The sequence below is a fragment of the Bos javanicus genome, chromosome 5 (assembly GCF_032452875.1).
Source record: "Bos javanicus breed banteng chromosome 5, ARS-OSU_banteng_1.0, whole genome shotgun sequence".
Classification (NCBI taxonomy): Eukaryota; Metazoa; Chordata; class Mammalia; order Artiodactyla; family Bovidae; genus Bos; species Bos javanicus.
Genome location: NC_083872.1, coordinates 31292554 through 31316742, shown reverse-complemented (window position 1 = coordinate 31316742; position 24189 = coordinate 31292554). Strand labels below are relative to the sequence as shown.

At 53.6% G+C, this 24189-nt stretch overlaps 2 protein-coding genes across 14 annotated transcripts in view; both read right to left on the bottom strand.

The window, feature by feature from the left end:
* The window catches only part of KMT2D (lysine methyltransferase 2D), a 41056-nt gene extending 23198 nt beyond the window's left edge, over nt 1-17858 (bottom strand). For 7 of the 13 annotated variants that reach the window (XM_061416247.1, XM_061416256.1, XM_061416258.1 and 4 more), the window contains exons 1-23: nt 15706-17858; nt 11434-11519; nt 11058-11184; nt 10660-10883; nt 10435-10544; nt 10139-10301; nt 9404-9569; nt 9197-9311; nt 8890-9047; nt 8548-8693; nt 6787-8409; nt 5594-6699; nt 4704-4817; nt 4246-4356; nt 3601-3705; nt 2727-2908; nt 2411-2575; nt 2208-2317; nt 2067-2114; nt 1183-1404; nt 549-668; nt 348-461; nt 3-133 (exon numbers count right to left, since the gene is read on the bottom strand). In XM_061416247.1, the coding sequence (XP_061272231.1) occupies nt 3-133; nt 348-461; nt 549-668; nt 1183-1404; nt 2067-2114; nt 2208-2317; nt 2411-2575; nt 2727-2908; nt 3601-3705; nt 4246-4356; nt 4704-4817; nt 5594-6699; nt 6787-8409; nt 8548-8693; nt 8890-9047; nt 9197-9311; nt 9404-9569; nt 10139-10301; nt 10435-10544; nt 10660-10883; nt 11058-11184; nt 11434-11482 (5409 nt within the window). In that variant the 5' untranslated portion in view covers nt 11483-11519; nt 15706-17858. The remainder of the gene's footprint in view (nt 1-2; nt 134-347; nt 462-548; nt 669-1182; nt 1405-2066; nt 2115-2207; nt 2318-2410; nt 2576-2726; nt 2909-3600; nt 3706-4245; nt 4357-4703; nt 4818-5593; nt 6700-6786; nt 8410-8547; nt 8694-8889; nt 9048-9196; nt 9312-9403; nt 9570-10138; nt 10302-10434; nt 10545-10659; nt 10884-11057; nt 11185-11433; nt 11520-15705) is intronic. The other 6 variants (XM_061416249.1, XM_061416254.1, XM_061416260.1 and 3 more) reach the window with 3 other exon arrangements.
* A 2029-nt stretch (nt 17859-19887) lies between these two features.
* RHEBL1 (RHEB like 1) lies at nt 19888-23654 on the bottom strand. The gene is made up of 8 exons (XM_061416266.1): nt 22857-23654; nt 22176-22247; nt 21768-21835; nt 21409-21491; nt 21262-21318; nt 21014-21061; nt 20600-20681; nt 19888-20428 (listed from the first exon to the last, which is right to left on the bottom strand). Exons 1-8 carry the CDS (start codon nt 22906-22908, stop codon nt 20339-20341), a joined length of 552 nt encoding a protein of 183 aa, XP_061272250.1. The 5' UTR covers nt 22909-23654; the 3' UTR covers nt 19888-20338.
* Nucleotides 23655-24189: the final 535 nt, after the last annotated feature.

Genomic DNA, 24189 nt, shown 5'->3' with positions numbered 1-24189 from the left:
ACCTGCAGGTAAGCAGGGAACATGTCCTCCAGTTTGTTCTTCTTGCGCCCTCGCCGCTGCTGCTTCTTCTTTTCATCCCCATCGGCTAAGCCCTGGTCCACAGAGCCCTCGGCAGGCAGGTCGGCAGGCAACACTGAGGACGCAACAGGAGGGTCAGCCTCTCTGGGGACTGTGAACACGCTGCTCCCAGGTTGGCCTGGGGACACTTTTTGCCTATTCTCCCCCGACACCAATTGGGCCCACTACCTCCTTGGCCCTTTGAGAGCACCCCTGCCCCCAGCCTCCCTGGCAGTGTCCCACGGGTCCTGCGAGCCCCACCTTCTCCCAGGCCCCACTGGAGCCCTCACCCGTCTCACCCTCGTCGGGCTGCCCATCCCCACTCAACACCTCCGCCTGTGCAGCAGGCCCTTTTTTCACACGTGTGTGGGATTTCCGCTGTCGCACCATGAAACCACCGATGCCTGTAAGGAGGCAGAGCTGAGGCTAAGAAGCCGCTGGGGACCTGGTAAGCTGCCCCTCACCACCCCACCCACATCCCAGGGCCTCACCAGGGCGATAGGGTTTGCGTTTGCGTTTTTTGCTTTCCTCGGTCTCCTCTTTGCCAGGCTCTCCATCAGGGCTGACAGGACCCTCCAGTTTAATTTCGCACTCCATGTGCTCCACACTACCTGTGTATGGAGACAGAAGAGATGGAGACAGGTCAGAGGCTTGGACCCTTTGAACCCTGTCATCCTGTCAGTTAAGAACAGAGAACTGGGGACTCCCCAGATGGTCCAGTGGTTAAGAATCTGCCTGCCAATGCAGGGGACATGGGTTTGATCCCTGGTCCAGGAAGATCCCACACACCAAGGGGCAACTAAGCCTGTGAGCCACAACTACTAAAACCCGCACACCCTAGGGCCCATGCTCTGCAACAAGAGAAGCCACCACAATGAGAAGCCTGTCTACTGCAACTACAGAGTAGCCCCCACTCACAACTACTAGAGAAAGTTCACGTGCAGCAACAAAGACAACACAGGCAAAACAAAAAAGAACAGTTGAGTTCCCTGTCACAGAGCCATCGGACAAGACCCACAGTGGCCCAAGGGTGACTGGGAGTGGCAATGCTGCCCTGACCCAACACTCAATTCTCACAGGCGTGATCCCAGAACTCTGGTGCTCCCCGAGATCCCCTAGGCTGACCTTCAGCCTTGAGCAGCTCGTCCGTGTCCAGGTCACCATCCTTCTTGTCATCAGGGCCCAGGACCTCTGAAGGCTCGGCCCCCTCCAGCCCCGCCTCGCCTGGGAGGCCGGGCCGTCCACGCCTCTGACGCCGCTTGTGCAGAGGCGACATGGTCAGGTTACGCAGCACCGCCATGCCCGTTTCTGTCAGCCACACGCCCTCAAAGCGAAAGTACTGGGGCTCTGCACAAAGGGGGAAAGCACGTGACTCCATGGAGCCCCAGGGAAACTGGGACTCTGAGTTTCGGCCTAAGTCCCTAGCTGGGACAAGAGCAATGAGAGACAACAGACTGAAGTCCAGACTGGGGATCTGAGGGCTATAGAGAGACCACTGATAGGCACCAGCTGAGACCTGAGTGCTCTCTCAGTGACCCGAGGGGGTCTGAGAGACAGCGGCTGCTGAAGCTAGACTCTGCTCCTAATGAACCCTCAGGTCACCAAATATATTCTCTGGCTATATGGACCACCCCTCCTTGCCGAATGCCAGCTCATCGTGCCCCAGATGCCAGGAGCAGTGCCCACATCATGATGGATGGAGGTGGGAGAGCTCCTTCACTAAGGAAAAAGAGCAGGGTTCAGAAAGAGTTCTGTGCTCTCTGAAAATGAGAGTCTGGCTGTACAAAGGCCATGTTGGCTGGTGAATGGAATTCTGCCTGGAACCTAAAGGCCTTGAGTGTCACCACAACTTCACCACTGACCTACAGGGTGACCTTGGGCAGGTCACTCAACATCCCTGGGTCTTAGCTTTTTTTCTGTGAAAAATAAGATAAAATTGGGGGACTGGAGCTGGACTAAGTGTCTAAGGGTCTTCTCTGGCACTGGCATTCAGAATTACTGTGACTCACCAGGCTCTTTCACCTTCATAGGTACCAACTCTGGAGGCGCGACAGGTGCTGTGGAGAGGACAAACAGCTGGAGGCCCTGGCCCAGAGCAAAGCATCCCTGCGCTGACCCCTCCTCCCCTCTCCCTAGCACCCGGGACTCACCAGCAGGCTTGACCACGTAAGGCTGGCAGGAGACACAGTCGAAGCCCTCATCAGCTGCCTGCTCCACATCATCCTCTGTGAAGAGGCTCTCACAGCCAGCATGCATCCACCTGGTTGAAAGGAGACAGGAGGAGGTGAACAGAAACAACGAAAGGCTGAAAACAGCGGAGGGGGGCCTATCTGGGGGAGACGGGCACCCTCACCGTTCACAGTGGCGACACTGGATCAGCAGGTCCTCCTCCACGTAGGGGGCGTGACAGATAGGGCAGGTCACCAGGCTGGCACAGGGCCCGCAGTGTGTGTAACTATTCTGCCATTCACAGTGGAAGCCAGGGGAGGCGGCCCCACACTGCATACAAGACACACACCTGGTGGGGGCAGAAAGACAGACCCTCAATACTTGACCTACCCAGAGTACCCAAACCAGCCTGGCCTTCTAAACCCAGCCTCAGCCATGTATTCAACATCATACCCACTCTTAAACATGTCAGGCCCATCTGACGTTGCTAGTCTCCTTACCACTTGCACTTCCAGCCACCCTTGGGCACGGTGAGCAGTGGGGGGTCCAGGCAGTACGTGTGGTAGCTAATGTCACAGTCATCACAGAGCAGGAGGCGGGAGGGGTCTGAGGCCTGGCCACACACCTCGCACACGATGCACTCCACACAACGCCAGCCCTTCAGCAGCATCACCTTGGTGATCTGGTGCAGGAGATGGCAATTCCTCAGGGGGTGATGCAGAGGGCAGGGCAGACCTCTCCAGGGGTGCTGGGACTTATACAGGTGGGGCTGGAGGACCCCCATACCCAGGCCAGACCTTCATTTGAGCACAGGGAAGATACACGGAGCACCCTCACCCCTAAAATAGTGGCTCTTAAACTTAGGCTTCCAGGGATCTCCGCTGATCAAAGAACAGCCTCACCCAGCCACTGCCTGGTTAAGATCTTTCACTACCCAGGTTGTATTTCCCCCAGCTTTTCTTGAACATACTGCTCCAAGTCAGTGAATGTTAGCAGTGGACAAGTTCTAAATGTTAATGAAAACCCCAAAATGACTGATCATGCTTGAGTCAAAAACTGCTTTCTCTTTGTGAACATGTGTTTGGTGCTGATTTTATATTTTATATCCAGACCATGTTTTCTACTAGAAAAGTTCTCACAATTTATACAATGTACTCAATTATACTAGGAAGTCATGACCTATCACAAAGAAACTTATAAGACCACTATGTTTTCCAAAACATTTTTCCCAAGATGAATTTGACAGCCACTGGAAACTGAGGAACAAGTTCCATGACCAGTGACCACTTTAAGTAGAGTGGCCAGGAAAGAGACCTAGGATAAATAATAACTGATCCCATTCCCCAGACCAGATCTCTGGAGCTCTGAACTCACCTTGCTGTTGACACAGTAAGGGTGATAGCACTGAGAGCACTGGGAACAGGCAAGGAGGTGGCCCTCTGCCCCCCGGCCAAAGCTGCCACACACCACACACATGTCCTGGGGAAACACACAGAAACCCAAGTGTCCCGCCTCACATCCTTAGCACCACTCAGTCCCCGTGACTGACTATGACACTAATCTGACAGGAGAGAGTCAGAGAACCAAAAGCCTATCCCTGCATTAGGACACAGCGAGCCATCACAGGACCCTGCTCCTTCCTAGCCTGCCTGCTCGTCTGATCAGGTAATCTGAAATGATACAGCCTACCGTGGATAGAGGTAATGAGAAGTGAAAGACAAGGTGGGTGAAGACTGATCAGGATCACAGTAACATACACGACAAATTCTGTAGCTTCAAGATTACTCATGTTCCTAGACTAGGAGCTTCAATAGAGCAGAAATCGTTTCTGCCTTTTTCACTGCTACATTCCCTGCTCCCAGTTCAGTGTCAAGCTCATTTTCTAGTATTCCAAGAAGTAGGTCTTTGGTTTTCCTCATTTACCCTCCCATCAAAACACATATATCCAAATGCCATCCTGGCGTTCAGTCTGCCAGGTGTTACTGCTGAAGATGGGACTACTTGAGTCAAGTACAGTACCTGCATTAGCACAAATTTGTCTGTGTTGGAGAAGAGAACCACAGTATTTTGCATGGTATCATCATCATCGTCTTCTTCCTCCTTGCTGGGAGAGCTATCGATATCAGCAACCTTATAGGCAGAGAGTTGTGCAAAGTGAGGCAGCTAAATCTGCCCCGACTAAGCTGCTTTCCTCTTTGGTGTTGGGGGAAGGCGGCATAAACCCCCGGCTAAGATGAAGGCCAGGAGCCAGGACTAAGAAGCAGAAGAACACCCCAGCTCCCAAACTGGGCCTCAGCCCAACATCACATTTCAGAGAAGCCTGGGGACCAAGAGGACAGAAGGAGCACAGACATAGCTGGACAGGCCCTAGGCTAGCAGGCAGGCAGAGCGTGCAGGGGACTGGCAGGATTTAAAGGGTGTTTAATCTTGAAGGGGCCAGCTGAAGCATGTTTGGGGGATGGGAGGCCTCTCCTTACTACCAGAGTCTCAATGGAAGAAGTAGTTGATTTTAGCCGGGCCCGTCCTCTCCCACGTCCTCCATGTGCTCCTCCACGTGGCCGGCGTCTCCCTGGGAAACTACTGCTGCGACCCTGAGTGAGGGAAATGGGTGATTACAGGAGAAGTAGAGGGCTAACAGGTGGGGTCCATAGGCTTATCGGCAAGAGAAGAGACAAAGGGACAGAGCATGGCAGGTAACAAAGACCAAGCTTCCCAGTCAGGGCCAGAGAGGAAGCCCAAACTCTAGGGTAGCAACAGGTAGAAGCTCTGGTCCAAACCACTCCTGATCTTCCAAGAAAGAGTGGCCAACATAGTACTATACAGTAAGAAAAAAAGAGTAGCTTGAGAGATCTGAGTTTCTAGTACCGATTCTATTGACTGAGTAACCAAGAACCTGGGCAAGTTATTTTCCCCTCTGTTATTGGTGTTCTCTTTAATAAAATAACAAGATGAACTCAAGAATCTCTGAGAACCTGCTGCTGCTGCTGCTGCTAAGTCGCTTCAGCCGTGTCCGACTCTGTGCGACCCCATAGACGGCAGCCCAGCAGGCTCCTCCGTCCCTGGGATTCTCCAGGCAAGAACACTGGAGTGGGTTGCCATTTCCTTCTCCAATGGAAGAAAGTGAAAAGTGAAAGTGAAGTTGCTCAGTCGTGTCCGACTCTTAGCGACACCATGGACTGCAGCCCACCAGGCTCCTCCGTCCATGGGATTTTTCCAGGCAAGAGTATTGGAGTGGGTTGCCATTGCCTTCTCCCTCTGAGAACCTAGGATTCAATAAGTCAGGTGGGAAGGTATCAGTGAGTAACAGAACCGTACCTCTGACAGTGACGGGACATCAAACACACCCAGCGGCTGGATAGCCCCTCACCTGTTTGATGCGGGAACGAGCTGGGGAGCTGCGCCGCCTCCCCTTGTCCCCCTCGGCTTTGCCTCCTCCAATAGCTGTCCCAGCATCACACAATAGCGAGTCATCAGTCTCTGGAAGCGAGTCGGTACAGAGCCGCAGGGAGCCCTCATCTCGGGCTGGACTAACGTCTGTAGATACCCCCAACTCCATGGACAGGGAGCCACCCCCCTCGGGATCTGGAGAGCCTAGCAGGGGCTCTGAGCCAGGAAAACTGGCACTGGCATCGCCCTGGCTCAGATTGGAGATCTCATTAACGATGTCGGATTTGATGAGAATAGGTGGGGTTGGGGCCACTGGTGCACGTGGCTCCTCTTGCTCTTCACAGGGTGAGCCCTGCCCTGCCTGCTTGCATTCTGGGCCATAGACCTCCATAGGGGTCACAGGGGCCAGCTCCTCAGAGTCCAGGAGCACAGGAGAACCCTTAAGTTCACTAGCCAAACTGCCAGGGGTCTGTCCAGCCTCTGGCTGTGAACCAGGAGTGTCAGTCCCATCCAGAGGGGCTGTATCTTCCCCCAGGCCACAGAAGTCATCCAGGGCTGGGGCAGGGCTGGGTGCAGGGCAGGAAAGGTTCCCCAGAGGAGATGGAAGAGGACTAGTAGGGCTGGGTTCCAAGGCTGGGCACTCAGGTTCTGGGGCTTTCTCAGTCTCCATCTTCTGTGGCTCAGCCTCTTCTGAGACCTCCACTGCCTTGTCCATGGGACTCAGCGGGGAAGGAACCAACAGCGGCAGGGCAGGAGAGCACTGGGAAGGAGGTGAGTTTGAGGGAGGCAGGGAATGCTGGAGGAGAGGGGAACAACGAGGGGGGAGGGGCTCCATCAGGATGGGAGAGGCCGGTCCCATGGGGGAGCCTGGGGATGGGGGAAGGATCATAGGGGGTACAGGCTCAGGGTCAGTGCAGTTAGCTTCTGGTGGAGGGCTGATAGGTGTCTCCAGGATGGGGGCAGCCAGTGGCGACTCAGGGTCACTGTCCCCTTTAGCATCAAAGGGGTACTCTAACTCTCCCAACGGAGACAGGGCTGGTGGGGCCACAGTTGTGATGATGGGTGAAAGTGGAGGAGGAAGAGGATCTGGAGGAAAAGAGAAGCTCTTAGATTAGATGTGCCATAAAGAGTTAAAGACCATCCCAGAGTAACAGGGTACTAAGAGCCCCTTACCTGGTGGCATCAGCTGAGGTGACAAAGATGGCTCCCCAGATGGGGACAATGGCAGCTCCTCAGGCAGAGGGGACAGAGGTGGTTCCCCAGGCTCAGACAGGGCCGGCTCTCCAAGCACAGGGGATAAGGGTGGCTCCCTGGGTGGGAGGAGTAAGGGCAATTCCTCAGATGCAAGACACAGGCTTGGCTCCTCAATGGGCTCTTCAGGTCGAGGGGACAGGTGTGGTTCCTCAGGCCGGGGGGTCAGGCGCGGTTCCTCAGGCCGAGGGGACAGGCGCGGTTCCTCAGGCCGGGGGGACAGGCGCGGTTCCTCAGGCCGGGGGGACAGGCATGGTTCCTCAGGCTGGGGAGACAGGCGTGGTTCCTCGGATGCAAGGGACAGATGTGGCTCCTCAGGCACGGGGGACAGGTGCAGCTCCTGAGGCGCGGGGGACAGGCAGGGCTCCTGGGGTGCAGGGGACAGGCGCAGCTCCTTGGACGCAGGGGACAGGCGTGGCTCCTCAGGCGCAGGGGACAGGTGCGGCTGCTGGGGCACCGGGGACAGGTGCGGCTGCTGGGGTGCGGGGGACAGACGCGGCTCCTCGGGTGCAGGGGACAGGCACGGCTGCTGGGGTGCGGGGGACAGGCGTGGCTCCTCAGGTGCGGGGGACAGGCACGGCTCCTGGGGTGCAGGGGACAGACGCGGCTCCTGGGATGCGGGGGACAGACGCGGCTCCTGGGGTGCAGGAGACAGGCGTGGTTTCTCAGGTTGAGGGGACAGGTGTGGCTCCTCAGGCCGGGGGCAAAGTCGTAGTTCCTCAGGCAGTGGCAACAGCGGTGACTCCTCCAGCGGCAGGGACACGAGCAAGTCTTCCGGAGGTGGGGAAGCAGGCGGGTCTTCAGGTGGCGGAGATGTAGGGGAGTCCTCAGGTGGAGGGGACAGGCGTGAAGCCTCAGGTGGAGGGGATGTGGGAGACTCCTCAGGTGGCGGTGACAGGGGAGACTCCTCAGGCGGGGGGGACAGGCGTGACACCTCAGGCGGGGGAGACATAGGCAAGTCTTCAGGTGGTGGGGACATGGGTGAGTCCTCAGGCGGTGGGGATAGGCGTGACGCCTCAGGTGGCGGGGAGAGAGGAGACTCCTCGGGTGGAGGGGACAGGGGCGACTCCTCAAATGGTGGGAACAGACAAGAGGCCTCAGGTGGCGGAGACATAGGTGACTCTTCAGGTGGCGGAGACATGGGTGACTCTTCCGGTGGTGGAGACAGGCGAGATGCTTCCGGTGGTGGGGAAGTAGGCAATTCTTCAGGGGGAGGGGACAGAGGAGACTCCTCCAGTGGTGGGGACAGGGGTGATGCTTCAGGTGGTGGGGGTAAGGGTGTATCGAGTGGGGGATGTGGGGGGGAGTCCTCTGGGGAAGAGAAGGGTGGTGACTCAGGTGGGGGAGACAGAGGAGACTCCTCAGGCGGTGGAGAGAGGGGTGAGTCCTCAGGCGGTGGGGACAGGCGCGATGCCTCAGGCGGCGGGGACGTGGGTGAGTCCTCAGGTGGTGGGGACAGGGGCGACTCCTCAGGTGGGGGCAGCAGTGGCATCTCCTCATTTAGGGGGGCCTCCAACTGGGGCTCAAGTTGGGCCCCTTCTCTCCCTGCAGACATAACACACTCTGCTCCTACCTAGCTCAGCTGCACCCCCACAGCAAGTATAGGGTCGGGGCAAAGCAGAGATTGGCCCTTGCTGCAGGATAGAAGGGGATTACTTTCAGGAACCCTCAAACCCTACTCACCTAGTGGTTTGGCTTCACATTGCAGGGGCCCCGGTTCCTTGGGTTGCATAGAGGTCACGTGTCCACCCTTTGGCTGCCCTTGGCACGCAACATACAGACTATTGGGCTCATCAGTGGGGGTAGCGCCAGGCTCTAGGGGTGAGAATCTGCAGAGGGCACAGGAAGCAGACTCGCATCACCTACCGACCCCTCTAGAGCACACAGAGGTGAGGCATGGATGCTCTAGAATGTACTGCTCACCCGATGGCCCTCCTCTCAAAGGCTGTTTGCTTGAACACAGCCCCTGCCCATCTCAGTACCTCCCAGGCCCCCTCCCCACCTCTGCCAATCCACACCACTTACCTGCTACAGACCGGGGGGTGCTGCTCAGCAAGAGAACTGACAGGCTGTCCTCCCGGGGCTTTGTGACAGCGGTGACAGAGCGAATAGTTCTCAAACCACTCAGAGTTGGGATTCAGCTCAGCTGAGCCTGCCCCACAGGCCCGGCACACCCGGCATGCCTAGCGGAAGGGAACAAGCAAAATGGCCACCGGTCAGACAACAGAGACGCAGAGACGGGAGAAGAGCACAGGGCATGTCCCAAAGGGGAAACCTGGGGCGCTGCAGGAAGTGGAATTAGGGAGAGTAAGGAGCACTGGGGCACACTCACCTTGCACTTCCAAGAGTGAGCAGGCAGTTCTTCCATTGGTGGTTTCAGGCAGAAGGTATGGTATCCTTTGTCACACGTCTCACAGACCAACATCTTAGAGTCATTCCCAGGTTTCCTGCGGGGGCACATAACAGGGTTCTCCCTGCCCTCCTTTTCAACCCTGACCTGTGCTTCACCTAAGGTTCCCTTCTGCCCTCCCACTTTTACCTGCAAGCTTGGCACACTTTGCATTCAGGGCACTGCCAGCCAGCACGCTTGCGGGCAGTCAGAGCAGTGTCCAGACAGGCCCCGTGATAGTGATGCCCACAGCTGGTACAGAAGAACAAGTCACACAATTCCCCTGGCCCCTCACATACTGCACAGCGAGCCTCCTCTGCAGTAGGAAGGGAAGGATGACACAGGTCAGCTATGGATTCCTTACAGGACTCAGCACAGTGCTGTCTACATAACTGGCATTCCACAGACACAGAATGAACAAAGTTTGTAAGTGTCTGCCTAACATACACCAGGCACTGCTCTAAGCACTGCACTACATCGCGCATGTATGCTCAGTCATTTCAGTCGTGCCTGACTCTTTGAGACCCCATGAACTGTAGCCCACAAAGCTCCTCTGTCCATGGGATTCTGCAGGCAAGGATACTGGAGTGGGTTGCCATGCCCTTCTCCAGGGGATCTTTCCAAATAGGGATCAAACCCACGTCTCTAACTTCTCCTGCACTAACAGGCAGGTTCTTTACCACTAGTGCCACCTGGAAAACCCAGGTACTGCAGAGACCACGGTAAATGAGACAGGCAGAGCCACTGCACTCAGAGTCCAAGCCTATTTTCATGGGGCAGACTGACAGCACGTAATTACAGATTTCAGAGCACTCTGCAGAGCATAAAAACCCCAGGAGCCGTGGACCCTCACGTGTCCCCTGTCCAAGGGGTGGGACTCCTCACCCAGATGTGTGGCCCCCTCACTGTGCTCTGGGCATAGCAGCTGCAGTGTTTTCATGGATAAGAAGGAACCGCTGGCAGTTGCACAGGGGAAGTGGTAAAGACGTGAACATCCAGGCGAGCGGCAAGGGATGGAGGCACCAAGTCTGGTGCAGTGGGAGCAGCGCTGCCAGGGTGGAAACAAAGCCTCAGGACTGGCCAGCTCTCTCCAGAGCCACAGGCCAGGCACCAGTTCTAACCCAGCATGCCCTCTGCCCACCCTGCCCTTTGCCTGTGCCATTCCCTGGCCCCCGCCCCACCTGTGAGATCCCTGAGAAGATGGCCTTGTCCACACCACATAGTTCTGGGCCCTCCTGCCCCCATACGCCTGCCGACCATGCAGCGCACCAGTGGTGAGCCCAGCAGGACCCTTTATAGGTGGAAAGAGGGAAAACAGTTAACAAGAACGTGACCCCTGGTTCAGGACCACCTAGCCCTTACCCCATTTCCTCCCCAAGTCAGCTACCCCACTTCCCTTCCCTTACCTCCAGGTTCTCCCAGGTGGGCAGGTGTCAGGCCCTCAGGGAAACCAATCTGTGATAGGTCCTCACTGGGCAGCGCTCCCTCACTGGGCCCTGGGTTCCCCCCAGGGGACACCACGGGACACCGGGGCCAGTCAAATGGCAACTCAAAGCGCCGTAGCTCCCGCTGCCCATGTAGACTGGGCTCTCCGCAGTTACAGAGAGCACAACGCCGCACCGGACCCCCGCTGTGAACACACAAGCATCAGCACCACGCCAGTCCTGCACCCTCAACAACCCCACGACTTGGCACACCTATGCTTCTTGAACACTCATTTCCTAAATCTTCCACTTTGAAAGCCCCAGATGCTCAAATCAAGTCTTCATACATCCTTATATTCTCATTTCCCCAAACTAGTTACCTGCAGTCCTGGGGAGGCTCCTGAAGCCGGGGACCCCCAGAACTGGGCACAGAGACCTCCCCAACATGTGGTTTGGGAAGGTCTGGCTCAGTGGCACCTGACTCCTCGGAGGCTGCAGGTCCATCAGCTGAATGAACAGAGAAAAAACATGTATCAGCCATTATCCTCTGTTTAATACCAGTCCACTCATCAGACCCATGAGATTACCCAAAACCCTTGGTGGATAACAGTGATGACATTTCAACTTCCGTCCCAAAGAACAAAGTCCTTCAATTATTACCTGTCTATCAGACAGACTTAGCTTCTGTCCCTGTGCTAGGACCAGAAATCTAAGATTTCCTGGGAAGAACAGAAACCCACTGTTTGTCCTACCCACCTGCTGGTTCCGAATCTTTATCCTCACCAGGCGGCTTCGGGCTGTCCATCCCTCTCTCCGACTGGGCAGAGCCCTCTCGGGGAGACCTGTCAGAGCCAAGAGATATCTATTTGTCTAGGAAATCTTCCCACTAAACACTTTCCTCCAAATCCTGAGGAGAAGGCAGCTAATGTTATCTAGAACCTATAGAAATCAGAGCAAAATCACACCTACAAACTCCTGTACTAATGACAAGGAAAATCCTTCTCCCCAACCCTTGTCCCACCGTCTACTTCCCCTCCAATAAACACATATCCTCTTCTTCCACTCTGAATTCCCGGGGGGGTCCACTTCCCATCTCCTGCCTAAGAGTTCCCAGGACAACCAGAAGCACCCACAAGCTACATCTAGTACCCCTCTTTGCCGCACATCTGAGTTCTTGGCTTCTGGCAGGCCCTATCCCTTGGACTTTTCCCTCAGTTCTCAAGTCAGCTACCATCCTAGAGGTCTTTCAGCGCTAACCCAGGAGTAGTCATAAACCAAGAAGTCTGAGTTCAGCTGAAATCCCTCTACTGGAGACCAAATTTGGGGTCTTGCAAGATGTAGAACATGTTACTGGAACGAAATCCCAGCTTTGGATGGATCTCCCCCACCTCCACTGGTTTCAACCAGAATATTCTAATCATAACAGAAGAAACTCCCAATTTCCCACCAACTGCCCATCTAAATCTAGCTCAGGCCCACCCCCTGGCCCCTGCCATGACTGAGCTCAAGTTCTCACCCAGCCTGAAGGCCTCAGGTCGTTGCCCTTAGCAACGCCAACTGCCCTTCCTCCTTAGATGTCCCTAGAAGTTAACAGAAGGGGCCTTAAGAGTTACTGAGCATGTGTAGCCAGGCCTGACGCTAGGCATGCTGGGAGTTGTAGTCTCAGGAAGCACACAGCCACTTGGAGCTGTTCTAAACGGGGGCAGGACACAGCAAAGCAGCTTCCTTCCTCTTCCATCAGGCAGGGTTTCCACACACACTATGGGGGTGGGGGGTAACGGTCCCCTCTTCTAAGATATGCCTGCCTATCCCAGAGCCAAATGAAACACACTAAAGTTATACCTAAGAAGGTCAAGATACACACCTTTGGGCATATTTTCCTAAATCTCAGAGGAAACTAATAAACACAGTACAAAAAAGAGAGAAGTAAAGAATTACAGAGCTGAGGAAGAGGAAAGGGGTCCTATAGAAGAAGGGAAGAAAGGGACAGGTGCCAACCGCTCTTAGTGGGAAGGGTAGGGGCTTAAGCAGAGAAACTATATAAAGTATAATTTTCCCATAGCAGGTGGAGCAGGTTACGGAACTCTAAATGAAAGTTTGAGAATTTTCTGTCTCCCCTTTCCCACTCCTCTTATTTAACCAGAAGGACCACACCAACCTTTGTAAAGACAAGCCTCTCTCCCCACACCAAATACCCCAGTCAGCCACTTGGGGTTGAGTGCATGGGGCAGATGAGGCTGGGGGAATCCTCAGAGGTGCCCAGGATCCATAAATCAATCACCTAAGAACCACAGTATCAGTGCTCTTTCCCTGAGTTAATATTCCATTTCCAAAGACTGGCAATGGGCCTCATGGGACATGCCACAGGAAGGGCAATTTTTACTCCTTTCCCTTTACACTATTAGATTCTACTAGACTGGGAAAGTGAAGTATCACTTGATACCTGCTACCTTTACTCCCAGATCATCTCTTTCCCAAAACTGTCACTCACATACTCACACCTAAAAGGAAAGCAGGGTGGCCATCTAGCCAGCCCAGAGAAAAGATGCTCTGGCACTTCAAGGGCCCCCCAGAAGCCACCTATGTGAAGTAGGGGTTGGAGGTCAGGGCACCAGCTAGGCTCCTCTTCCTATTCAGCCACTCAAGGCCTGACCACACCCAGAAGGCTTCAAAGTTTCCTAAACATGTGCAATTTTCGTGGTACCTTACCACTAAATATCCCCAAGAGCTTCCAACTGTTGTACTCTCAAAGTTGAGGCTAAAGGAGTCACAAACAGCAAGAAATCAAAAGCAACAGTGATAGCGCAGTGGGTGGGAGGACTGCCTCACACAAGGCCAGAGGGACGAATTCCTCCGCCCTCCCACAAGCGCAGCCCTCTCAAACTGGTAACGCTGGCACTGCCTGGGGAGGTGCAGAAACCACCTGCATCTAGCTTTGGGAAACAGTACCAACATCCTCCAAAGCTGCAGCCTCATTTATGGGATCATGGAAGATGAGAGATAAGCCAAGGGTTGAGTGTCCTCCAAGCTGGACCAGAGAATCCAGAGGCTCTTCTAAGGAGTCCCATTTCCCTTTGGACAGTCCAGCACCTCCCCCACCAATGCTGAGTCCGAGTTGTCAGGCCCCTGAACAGATCCAAACAAATAAAAACCACAGGTTCCCCTGTCTCAGCATTCAAAACCAGAAACACACATATACTCCAAGGGTTTTTCCCTGGGTCTAAACTGGGCTAAGGCCTGGCCAGGATTCCTCAAGGGAACTAGGGATCCTAGAGAAACACAGATCTAGCGAGTGAAACCATGGTGGGTCCATTTGATTCCAGGCTAAAGAGGCCCAGGACAGCAAGAAAGAAGGCAGAGATTCATCTCAACCCACTCTCCCCTCTGCCTCCATCCCAGACCAAAAGCTTTAGCTCCATTATGCCAGCCAAAGGGGAAATGGAGGCTTGGAGAGGTGAAAGGCTGAAGCAGGCCCTTGAGTGAACAGCTCTTCTGTAGGACTTCAGGACTTCCTGGTTCCCAGCCTGAGAATCAAACCACACCTCTCCCCACCCCCATTTTGGGCTGGCCCTCCAGGGAAGAACCCAAATGGCAACAGGGGCTCTGGAGACCCTCTGAACTATATCCCTGGGTCACTCTAGGGTCAGCTACAGCCAAAAAGGAGTGGTGTCTCTTAAGGAAGTTGTTTAGGGACAGACAGCCGGAGAGGCCCTCCACAGGAGGCAGGGGCAGACAGCATGGGTGACAGCTAGCCTCATTTCAGCACCCCTGTGCCACCTCTCACCTCAGGATTACCACCCAAAACCTTTCAAGGGCAAACCCCTATTCTGTCTTTTCCAAGACCAGGCTCAAAGTGGTTGAGCCTCTGTATGTTGGAGGAGACAAAGTGAGGGAGCAAAATACAGCAGCCAAATCCTGGCTGGGCAGCATGACAGCTGTGAGAGGGGCTGTCCCAGCCCAGGGTCCAGAGGCTCACGCTGCACCCTTCATGCAATCACACACACACACCCCTTCTCCCCAACACCTCCTGCCAGGGCTGAAAACACTGGCTTCAGAGACATGCTCCTATCAGGTCATTTCTCCTCCAAAGAGGTACCGGCCACCCTATTCTGCAGGGTTGGGACAGGATCACAGGACTAGTTAACATTCCCTGACTGAAAAAGGTTGGCGAGGTCTGGGAGGGGCCCTGCAGGACTGGCCAGAGACTTACGGGCGACCAGGCCCGGAGAAAGCAGGAGACAAAAGCCATTTTTTGCAGCCCACATTCACAGGGAGCAAATCTCAACGGCCTCCTCTATAATCCCCTAGAGATTATGTCCATCCCAAGAGGAGGGAAAGCAAAGCAGGCTAAGACAGCACTAGGCCTCGTTGGGGTCACTTTGCCAGGCAGGGGTAGTTTAAAGTTGACCAGCAAGGCCAGAGCTGCCCCCAGCCCCGCCTCCTTCTTGCCCCAGCCACCTCCTTCATCACAATAGTCAGTTTCCACTCTGCCCCATGCACAGTGAAATAAGGCCTAGTGCAGGAATCAGGATTCCTTGAGTCTCCCAAAGACTGCTCTCAGTGCCCGGATGAGCAAGAACAACCTTAAAGTCCAACCTGGCACTAAGTCTGACCTGGCAGTGGCACCCTACCCCCGTTCCCAAGTTGTTCTATTCCCAAGGCCCACAAGGAACCCTGAAGGAGAAGCAGCTGACTGGGATTGGTGCTGGCATCAGGGCTTGGGTCCTAGTTTAGTAGAGCTCCCCCCAACACAAAAATAAACAGGCAGAGAGACTTTCTGGCCAGGTTCCCAAACTCCCGTGGTTCCCTGAACCCCCCAGTCTTTAAAGAGGCACACCCCAGGACACCAGGCCTCGGTTCTCCTCTGGCGACTGGCTCAGGTTCCCTTGACAGACCCTGCCAAAGGAACCCTCCTCAGCTCTGGCACCCCCTTCTCCAACCTACAGGCCAGCTCGGGCCAAGATAGTCCATCTGGCTATGCCCCCAGTCCAACCCTTTCTGGGCCCTGGCCGGGCGGACTTCACTCACCTCTTCACAGGGCGATCCAGAAATCCTCATCCGAGAACATGGCCAGAGCCCGGGCCGCTCCCCGACCTCCAACCGCCAGAGCGATCACAGCCGCCCCCCGCACGGGGGGGCTTAAGGGGGCCAAGAACGGTAAATCCAGGTCGGAGTGGCCACCCTCCCCCCCCTCAAAAAAAGCAAGAAGCCGAAGAAGGGTTCTCTGCCTCGGGTTCCAGCAGTTTAGGTTTCCATGGACAGCCCCAAGGCGGCGAATCCCGAGCGGACACAAAGAGAGCACCGGTGGCTTTGATCTTGGGCGAGCAGGCTCCGCATCCGCGTCGCCGGGCGGCCTCTCAGTCCTAGGGCCGGGCCAGCGCCCCGGTCGCCCGCGCCGGGCTCGGGCGGAACGTCGAGGCTCTCCAGATGGAACGTCGAGGCGCCTCCCCAGCAGCCCGGAAGGAATGCCGCGCCGCCGCGCCGGGCCCGGATGGAACGTGAGACCCTCGCAGGAGCGCCGAGCCCCTCTCCCCCTCGGGCCGGCGCCCCGGGGCCGCGCGAGCTACGGCGACACGGAGCCGGCGGGGCCGCGGGGCTGAACCTGACACACACCCAGTGCTGGGCTCCTCGACCCCGAGCACTCTCCCTCGGCGGCTTCGAGCCCCCCACCTTCTGCTCCCCCCTGGGGAAGGGAGGAGGGTAGGTGGGCGAGGAAGAGGAAGGGGCGGGCGGTGCGAGCCCTCTGCCCGCTCCCCTCCGGCCGCTCCAGGCCCTGCGCTCGCCTCCCTTCCCCTCTGGCCTCGGGAGCTGCCCCGCCCCCGGCCTGGCCGGCTCAGATCGGCGGCACCCCCTCGACCCCCGGCTGGCTGTGATCGCGGGGGGCCTAGAGGTGCATGGCCCAACCCCGGCTCCCGGCGCCGGGGGGTCAGGAAACTGAGCGGAAAGTGGGGAACGAGGCAGCCATTTGCAACCGGAGAGGAAAGTAGTGCAGCGCGGCGCCGCTCCGCCTCCCCCCCCCTCCGCCTCCTGTTCGGCCGGTAGGGTGGTTCCTGCGAAGGGGCTATTTCCTGGCCCGAGATCTCGGCAGCGGTCGTGAAGATTCAGGAAGCCTCCGGCGCGAGATCCGGGTGGCCCTTTTGCCCGGGGAACCCCACTCCAGAAGGGGAGAAAAGAGAAGACGCGGCCCTATTTTGTGTTGGAGCGGAGCGGCGGAGGGATTCGGTCCTCTCGGAGGAAAGGCTGTGACTCTGCAGTTCTACGCACACGCAGCGGGATCCCTCCGCCATAGGTTAACCCCGACTGCGCCGGGCCGGCCGCTGTGCAGACACGTGGGAATGAAGCCCCCCTCCTCTTCGCCCCAGACCTGGAACTGCCTCCTTTACCACCAGGCTAGTAAAACTAGGACTCTGGACACTTTCTAATTCCGTTTCGCTGGAGTTATCGGTCCCTGAAACTCTTAGCTGCCCCTTGTCTTGGCCAAGAGCAATCTTTCCCGGGAGGGGGATGGAAGAAGAGCCTGGAGATTGGCCGCTGCTCTGCATCCTGGGAACTGGAGTCCGCAAATGGAGAAAGTGAGGCACGGCGCCTGGCGCTGCAAAGGGTGGGTTCCTGCCACGTTCGGGGGCCTAAAGGAAAGCGGAACGAGTCCCTAGTCGTTCCTGCTGGCTCTCAACCCCCCTCGAGAGGAAAGAGGACTGTTAGTGCCTCCACAATCACCTCCCCTGTCAAAACAGAAATGCAGAGTTTCCCCTCCTTTCCCTGGTGCTCCCAGCCCCAGCCCTTCTTTCCGAATCTTCAGGGCCTGTGCTCCCCAGCACCCCCCCCCCCCCCCCCGCCTTTTCAGTAAACAGAGGGCATGTAACTTGTAGCCTTGCTACTTGGCTAGAGTACTGTTATTCTACGCAAGATCCCAAAACAGCTTGCAGGGACACCCCCCCGCCCCCCCCGCCCCCCCCGCCCCCCTTCCCCCTACCCCCCGCCACCAATTAGTCTGGATGAGAAAGGGTTGGAATGATTTCTCTGCATTAACTCTACCCACGGGATAGACAGGAGGAGACAAATTAACAAATGCGCTGGATACTTAAAATATTCTTAGTTATTCCTCACCCTCGTTATGAATTAATGTGGAATTATGTCCATATTACAGATGAAGAGATTGACACTAAAATACATAAAATTGTTCAACAAACCACATCTAGTAAGAAGTTGAGCCTTGCCGTAATGCAAGCCAATGGCCATGTTTGTCCTAGGATGTGTGTATGTGTATATAAATATTTTTTAAATTTTTATTTTAATATGTGGAGAAAGACACAAACCAGGTGCAGGGCTGGTTTTGTGGGAAGGGGTTTACAGTGCTGTCCAATAGAACTTTCTGCAATGATAGAAACGCCCTATACATTCATGTGGCTTAGTCACATGTAGCTATTGGGTACTTTGAAAAGTAAGTGGTGCAACTGAGGAACTTTTAATTTTTAAAAATTTTAAAACTAAATAGCAATATATGACTTGTAGCTTTTATATTGGACAGTGCAGACCTAAATGCCTACTGGCCAGAGTCATAGGAGGGATCAGGACTAGGTATGTCTTGGCTAGCCAAACACTGACATATGCTCTGCACTGACCATTCAGGTCTAATTCAGCAAAAAAAAGTCCAGCAGTAACTCCTCACCTGTAAATGGAAGGCCTCTCCCTACTTTCTGCACCCAGAGGCCAGGAGGCAGATCCTCACCAGAAAAACCTCAAATAATACACAATAGCCATCTTTTAAGGGTTTATTATGTATGAGGACCTATGCTAAGCATTTCATATATCACCTTAGTTTTATTCTTACCTCAATCCTATGAGGAAGGTTTAACTACACATAGTAAATGAGACACTAAGAGAGGTTCAGAGGCTCAGAGAGTTTAAGTGTCTTCCTAGCATCACACAGTTAAGTGGAAGAGGAACTCTTTTTAACCCAGCCATTAACCACTATTCTTTACTACTATCAGGCTTTGAGATTGTTTGATATGCCTCTCAAAAACCTGATATTTGTTATCCCATTTCAAACCTCATGGACATAACAATAGTATAGATACCTGTAATGAGAATTCCAGGTCTGATGTGCAAAAAGACCTAATATTAGTGTAAGGAGAGAGAGTGATGAGAACCCTAAAGAGATTCCTGAGCCCCTAAGAGATTGCTCTTTGGAATATGCTTTTTTCTGCAGCCCTTATTTCTTTTTAGATTCAATATCAGAGATGCAGAAGCTGCCAGCAGAACTTTTAAAAACAAGCATGACAGACCATCACCCCCAGTTATAAGCCCAACTAGCCGGGAGCCAGGCCATAACAAGGTCATAGCTAAAAATCACACCCGGATTTTGTCCATTTTTCCCAATTAAGTGCATTGACAGAGTACCTCAGGCTCTCCCAGTTGGCAGAACTCTATGCCTTTCCTGTGAAGGATACCATTCAGGTCACCCTTATAAGTCGTTGCAGGAGGTATTAGGCCACTTAGGACCTAGGGCTGCTGGGGAGGGGGTGGGGGTAAAGGCAGTTAGGACCAAACTTTCCTAGCTGAACCCATCCTCCTACTGAGGTGGTGGGTCAATAAGAACAGAAGCAATAACCTTTGACACCTGGAAAAGGTAACACAACTTCAAAAGTGTGAAAGGTATGAAAAAAGCAAAGAACATCTATTTTAATGAAAGGCACTTGAAGAGATAAGGGGCAGGGAGTGAGGGTTGATCGGGGCATTATTCCTTCCTTTATTCAACTCTCTTAAAAAATTAAAATCTTTGCAACACTTTAGTCCCTGCCTTCACACTACTTCACAGTTGTTACATCATTAGGAACAAGGGTCTTTCTTCCAACCCAAACGTATCCTCTCTGAGTTCCAACAAATCCCAAGGCCCCAGGAGGGAAGCTAGGGCAGCATGTGGCAGCTGGCCACTAGAGGGCGGTGTTTCTGTAGTTAAGGGGGTTGTGAGAGCCTACAAATTTGGATGGGAGTGGCAGTCAGTTGGTTACCTGTATGGGAGAACAGGGTAGAAAAGAAAGTTGGGAAAAATAAGTAGTAAGTCTTGGGGTGATGGTCCTGAATGAATTAGGGGTAAGGAATAGGAACAAGGTTGGAGGAGTAAAAACCTTGATTCTCTACCAAAGGCCACAGTCATCACTCCTTAGAAAAGAAGATACTGGCCCTGAGTGCTCCCCAGACACAGAGAAGTCAATTACAAAAAGATTTCTCAGTTTATTTGCATATGTACATTGTCACTCCTGGGAGCCAGCTTCGCTTCAGGAGTCCCCAGCTCCCCTCAGCCAGCCAACACCCAAAACCTACAGAGGAGACTGGGTCCTGAATAAACAATGCCCAGGACTCATATACCAACCCCATAGGTTATCACAGTTCATATATTTAGCAAAAACAGAGCTAGAGGACAGTGCCCATGAGACATCCTTGCCTCTTTGTAAACATGGACAACCAGGCCACTGGAGCCTGGGTAAGTGTGCAAACATGAGGGTACCTCACTGTGTGCCTAGAGGGCCAGGGACACAGCTGGCAACCAAACAAACCCGTGAAGTCCTGAGGGCGCCCCCACACGCCCCCACTGGAGCTTGGAAAGTACCAGGGGCAGAATCAAGGCAGCTGCCCCTTGCTCAAGAGCTCATCTCTGGGCTCACATGAGATGGCAGCGGCGCTCTTGTCCATATGAATTCTCTACCCGGGCAATCTCCTGGATGACTTTGGTGAAGATGCCTTGAGTCAGCTGCAAGGGATAAGGATTCAGGGCAAAAAAAAAAATTGGTTGAGTTCACTGCCAATACCACCCAACTCTCAGGTGAATGCCCCACTCCCCCACCATCCCCACCACCAAGCAGTGGCATAAAAAGAAAAACACTGCTACCCGCACCACCTTCCTACTCTTCAGGCCCAGTACCTGATTATTTCGAGCAGATGACTCCATAAATGTTGCACCCCAGGATGCTGCCAGCTTCTTCCCCTCAACAGCCTGGACCTCCCTAAAAGCAAATTCAGGACATGAAAATGAAGAATAGCAATAGGCCCCATGTTCTCTGAAAAATCTTTACAGAAACTAGACTTCCTCTGACTCATCTCATTCCAAGGTTTGGGAGAAGGTTTGGGAAAGAAGAAAATACAAGAAAACAAAGGAGCCTAGGACTAAGGCTTGAAATATGAAATTATAGCTTTTGAGATGGATCATTTTGTCTTAACCTTCAAGTTAGAAACAAAGAGGTAAAACGACTGGTTCAAATCAGTGGCAGAGCCAGGACAAGAGCCTGACTGATTCCTACACACTTTCCTTTGCCTTAAGCTACAGAGATTTCCATACCTGTCTGGAGAGAGATCGGCCTTGTTTCCCACCAGCACCACCGGCAGCCTGGGAGGAAACAGCAGTTACAACAGAATCCCCTCTGTTCCCCATGGACCCCAACCTCCTTCACTTCATAGCTGGACAACTCCCCATCAAACCAGATAGGATCTATGTCCCGGCTTCCTCCTTAATTTGGATCAATACGCCCCTCTGCCCTCCCTCTTCCCTGGTGTCCACACTATGTCTTTATCCCCTGTGGCACGTACCGGGTTTTCCCGTGGCCTTCATGTAGCTTTTGGTACAGACTCTCAATGACTTGGAAGCTTTAAACACAAGAAAAGAATCTTACAATTTTATTCTGGGACAGCCCTCAGGTCCTCCCAAGTCCCCCACTCTCAACCTTGGTCACTTACCTATGCAGAGAGGTGACAGAATACACAAGCACATAACCATGGACCCCAATGATGAATGAATAGGGCAGAATGCTGTACTCATCCTGACAAGAAATAAAAACATCAATACCTTGATTCACAAGACTCAGATGGCCAAGTTTGCTGGGCTGCATCCTGGGGACCCTCCCTGTGGCACTCCCTACTCCAGTCACTTCTATCCAACAAGTACTTATAGAGTAGCTCCAAACAGCACTGCACACTGAAATACTGCTAAAATGCTTTTCTTTTAATACTACTTTACAGATGAGCCTCAGAGGCTACCAGACTTCATCTCCCAGGACTGAACTGCCACATTTAGACACCCTACCCCAAACTGGTACCTGCCCTGCTGTGTCCACCAGGTGTAGGTGAAACTCATCTTTGCCAACAGTCACTATCTTGCTGTAAGCTGAAAAGAAAAGAAAACTTGACTGTGAGGTGCCTTGTAGGGTGAGCAATCTGTGCCCCTATATATTAACACAGATGGGCCAGGTTCAAGGAGCTCTCCAGGAAACTTAAGATACAATGTTAGGCTTCTTATTGTCTACACATGCACTATCCTGGACTCAGTATCTTGGAAAATGCACACTCTAGCTCCACTCACAGAACAGGATTGATAGAGAAGAGATTAGATTTAATATCTAATTAAATCATCCCTTTGGCACCCGGAAAATCCCAAAGTGTGGCCTTGGCGGGGGGGGGGTACCCAAGCCCTCCCTACCTCACTCCAAGGGGAGAAATTTACTCACTATTCTCCACAGTAGGATCATAGTCTTCCAGGAACTCGCCCTCCACAAATTGATGTGCTAAAGATGTCTTCCCTGTGGGAAGCAGAGGTAATTGTAGCCAAATCACCCATCCACATTCATTTCCTCTGTCCTTTCGGGCTGTGGCCCTGGACTAAAGGAAACCCCGAATTAGCATCCTAGCCTGTGAATGCCCCATGCAATGCTTTCCCTTAGACTCCTTCACCCTCTTTTCGCCCCAGGTCTCTGCACCTTGGCCACCGGATGCATACAGTAGCGACGCAGGAAGCCTTTCCTGCTGTCTTTCCCCACCCAACTCCTGGGAAGATCCGGATTCCCCAGGATTCAGTCAGCCTTGCATCCGACACCTGAGACTTGCCCCACCCAGACCGCGCCCCCGCCATCAAATCCTGCCCCCACCTCCACCCCCCAGAGTAACGAACGCTGAGGACCACTGTGGTGTTCAAGCCGTAAGCCCATGTTAACTCTTCCATGCTCCAGCTTCCTGCCGCCTTGAACACTACCACCACCCCAGCCTTTCCCACTCCAACCTTTCAGTCCTCGCTCTACAAGCTGGTTCTAAGGATGCCACCATTTCTCCCTGGGTCGCCTTCCCGCGGCAGTGCGCCTCCTCTGGCCACAAAGCCGCGGTGCATTGGTGCTCTGCCCTAGACGGAGACTCACCTACAGAACGGTATCCGAGGATGACCACCTTCCTGTAGCGAACTAACGGCATGGCAGGAGCCGGCCCCGAGGGGCTTGCAGAACTTGGAGCTGAGAGAGCCCCAAGAAGAGAAAGTCGCAGTGCAGTCAGGTGTGGCAACCGGCACGGGAAAGTCGCTCACTCTGAAGCTGCCAGGGGCAAGCTAGAGGGAAACCAAAACAAGCGCCGCGCCCGGAGCTGGCCACGTGATCACAACACAGCAAGACTAAGGCGAGGGAGCCGGGCGACCGGGGAACTACACTGCCGCGCCGCTCAGGGCTCCGCCCCCCAGGCCGCTCGCCATTGGTCCATTAGAAAGGATAGGGGCGGAGCCGTTAGCAGGAGGGAAGGGCGGGCCTCACGTGGAGCGGGAGAAAAAGGAGTTGCGCATGCGCACACTAGACCCGGTTCATTCATAAAGAAACAGAAAGGAACCCGGGGTCCTAGAGGTGTTTGCGCGTTTGCAATCGAGCAATAGTGGCTGCAAAGAATCGTGGATGGAAAAGCGTTGTGGCTGGGCTAGAATTTATGGTCAAAAGACTCTAGGTCTCCCTTTTCCAAGATCTCCGGAGTCCTTGGGTAGGGGAAAAAGGCCAAAGTTTTAATATATCCCCCTCCAAACTTTAGCCCCAGATATTTTATTGTCAGGTTTCTGTAGTCTTCCAGGATCTAACTTCGGAACTGCGATTCTTATTCCTTGAAAAATTGTTGGAATTTGTGGCCAAGTCCTCTGAGGTTTAGCTGTTATCGTTATTACAATCAAAGCATTTATTTATTCAACAAATATTTATTAAGCGTATATCTGATTTGATCTGATATGTTTTAGTTATTGCTCTATCTTTGAAGATAGAGTGATGAACACAATAGATAAGGTCTCTGAGTTCACAAGCTTAAAATTCAGTTGGGAAGAAACAAACATAAACAAGTAAATGTTAGATAATATTAAGTGCAACAAAAAAAAAGCAGTGTTACAAGGGACTTCTGGGTGGTCTAATGCAGAGTACTCTTCGTTCCCAATGCAGAGGGCGGAGATTCAACCCCTGGTCAGGATACTAAGATCCCACATGCTGCAATTAAGACCCTGTGCAGCCAAATAAATAAAAATAAAGGGGGGGGGGAACTGTGGTAAGAAATGACTGGATTAGTCATTAGTGACACAAATTAATGACTTTTCATTTCAAAACAAGCCCCATTTAAGCTGAAGTTCAAATGACAGTAAGGAGCCAGCTAGGTAAAGATTCAGACAGAAGAATCCACCAGCACTAGAATGGAAATAAGTTTGTTAAAATCCAGAAAAGAGAGAGAAAGCCAGTT

Excerpts from the sequence above, each read along its gene's own strand:
- RHEBL1 (XM_061416266.1), bottom strand. The coding sequence starts at position 22,908 with ATGCCGTTAGTTCGCTACAGGAAGGTGGTCATCCTCGGATACCGTTCT. Across the intron at positions 21,492-21,767 it reads TGGTGGACACAGCAGGGCAG|GATGAGTACAGCATTCTGCC; the intron begins GTACCAGTTTGG and ends ATTTCTTGTCAG. Across the intron at positions 20,429-20,599 it reads CATCTGCTCGAAATAATCAG|CTGACTCAAGGCATCTTCAC; the intron begins GTACTGGGCCTG and ends TATCCCTTGCAG.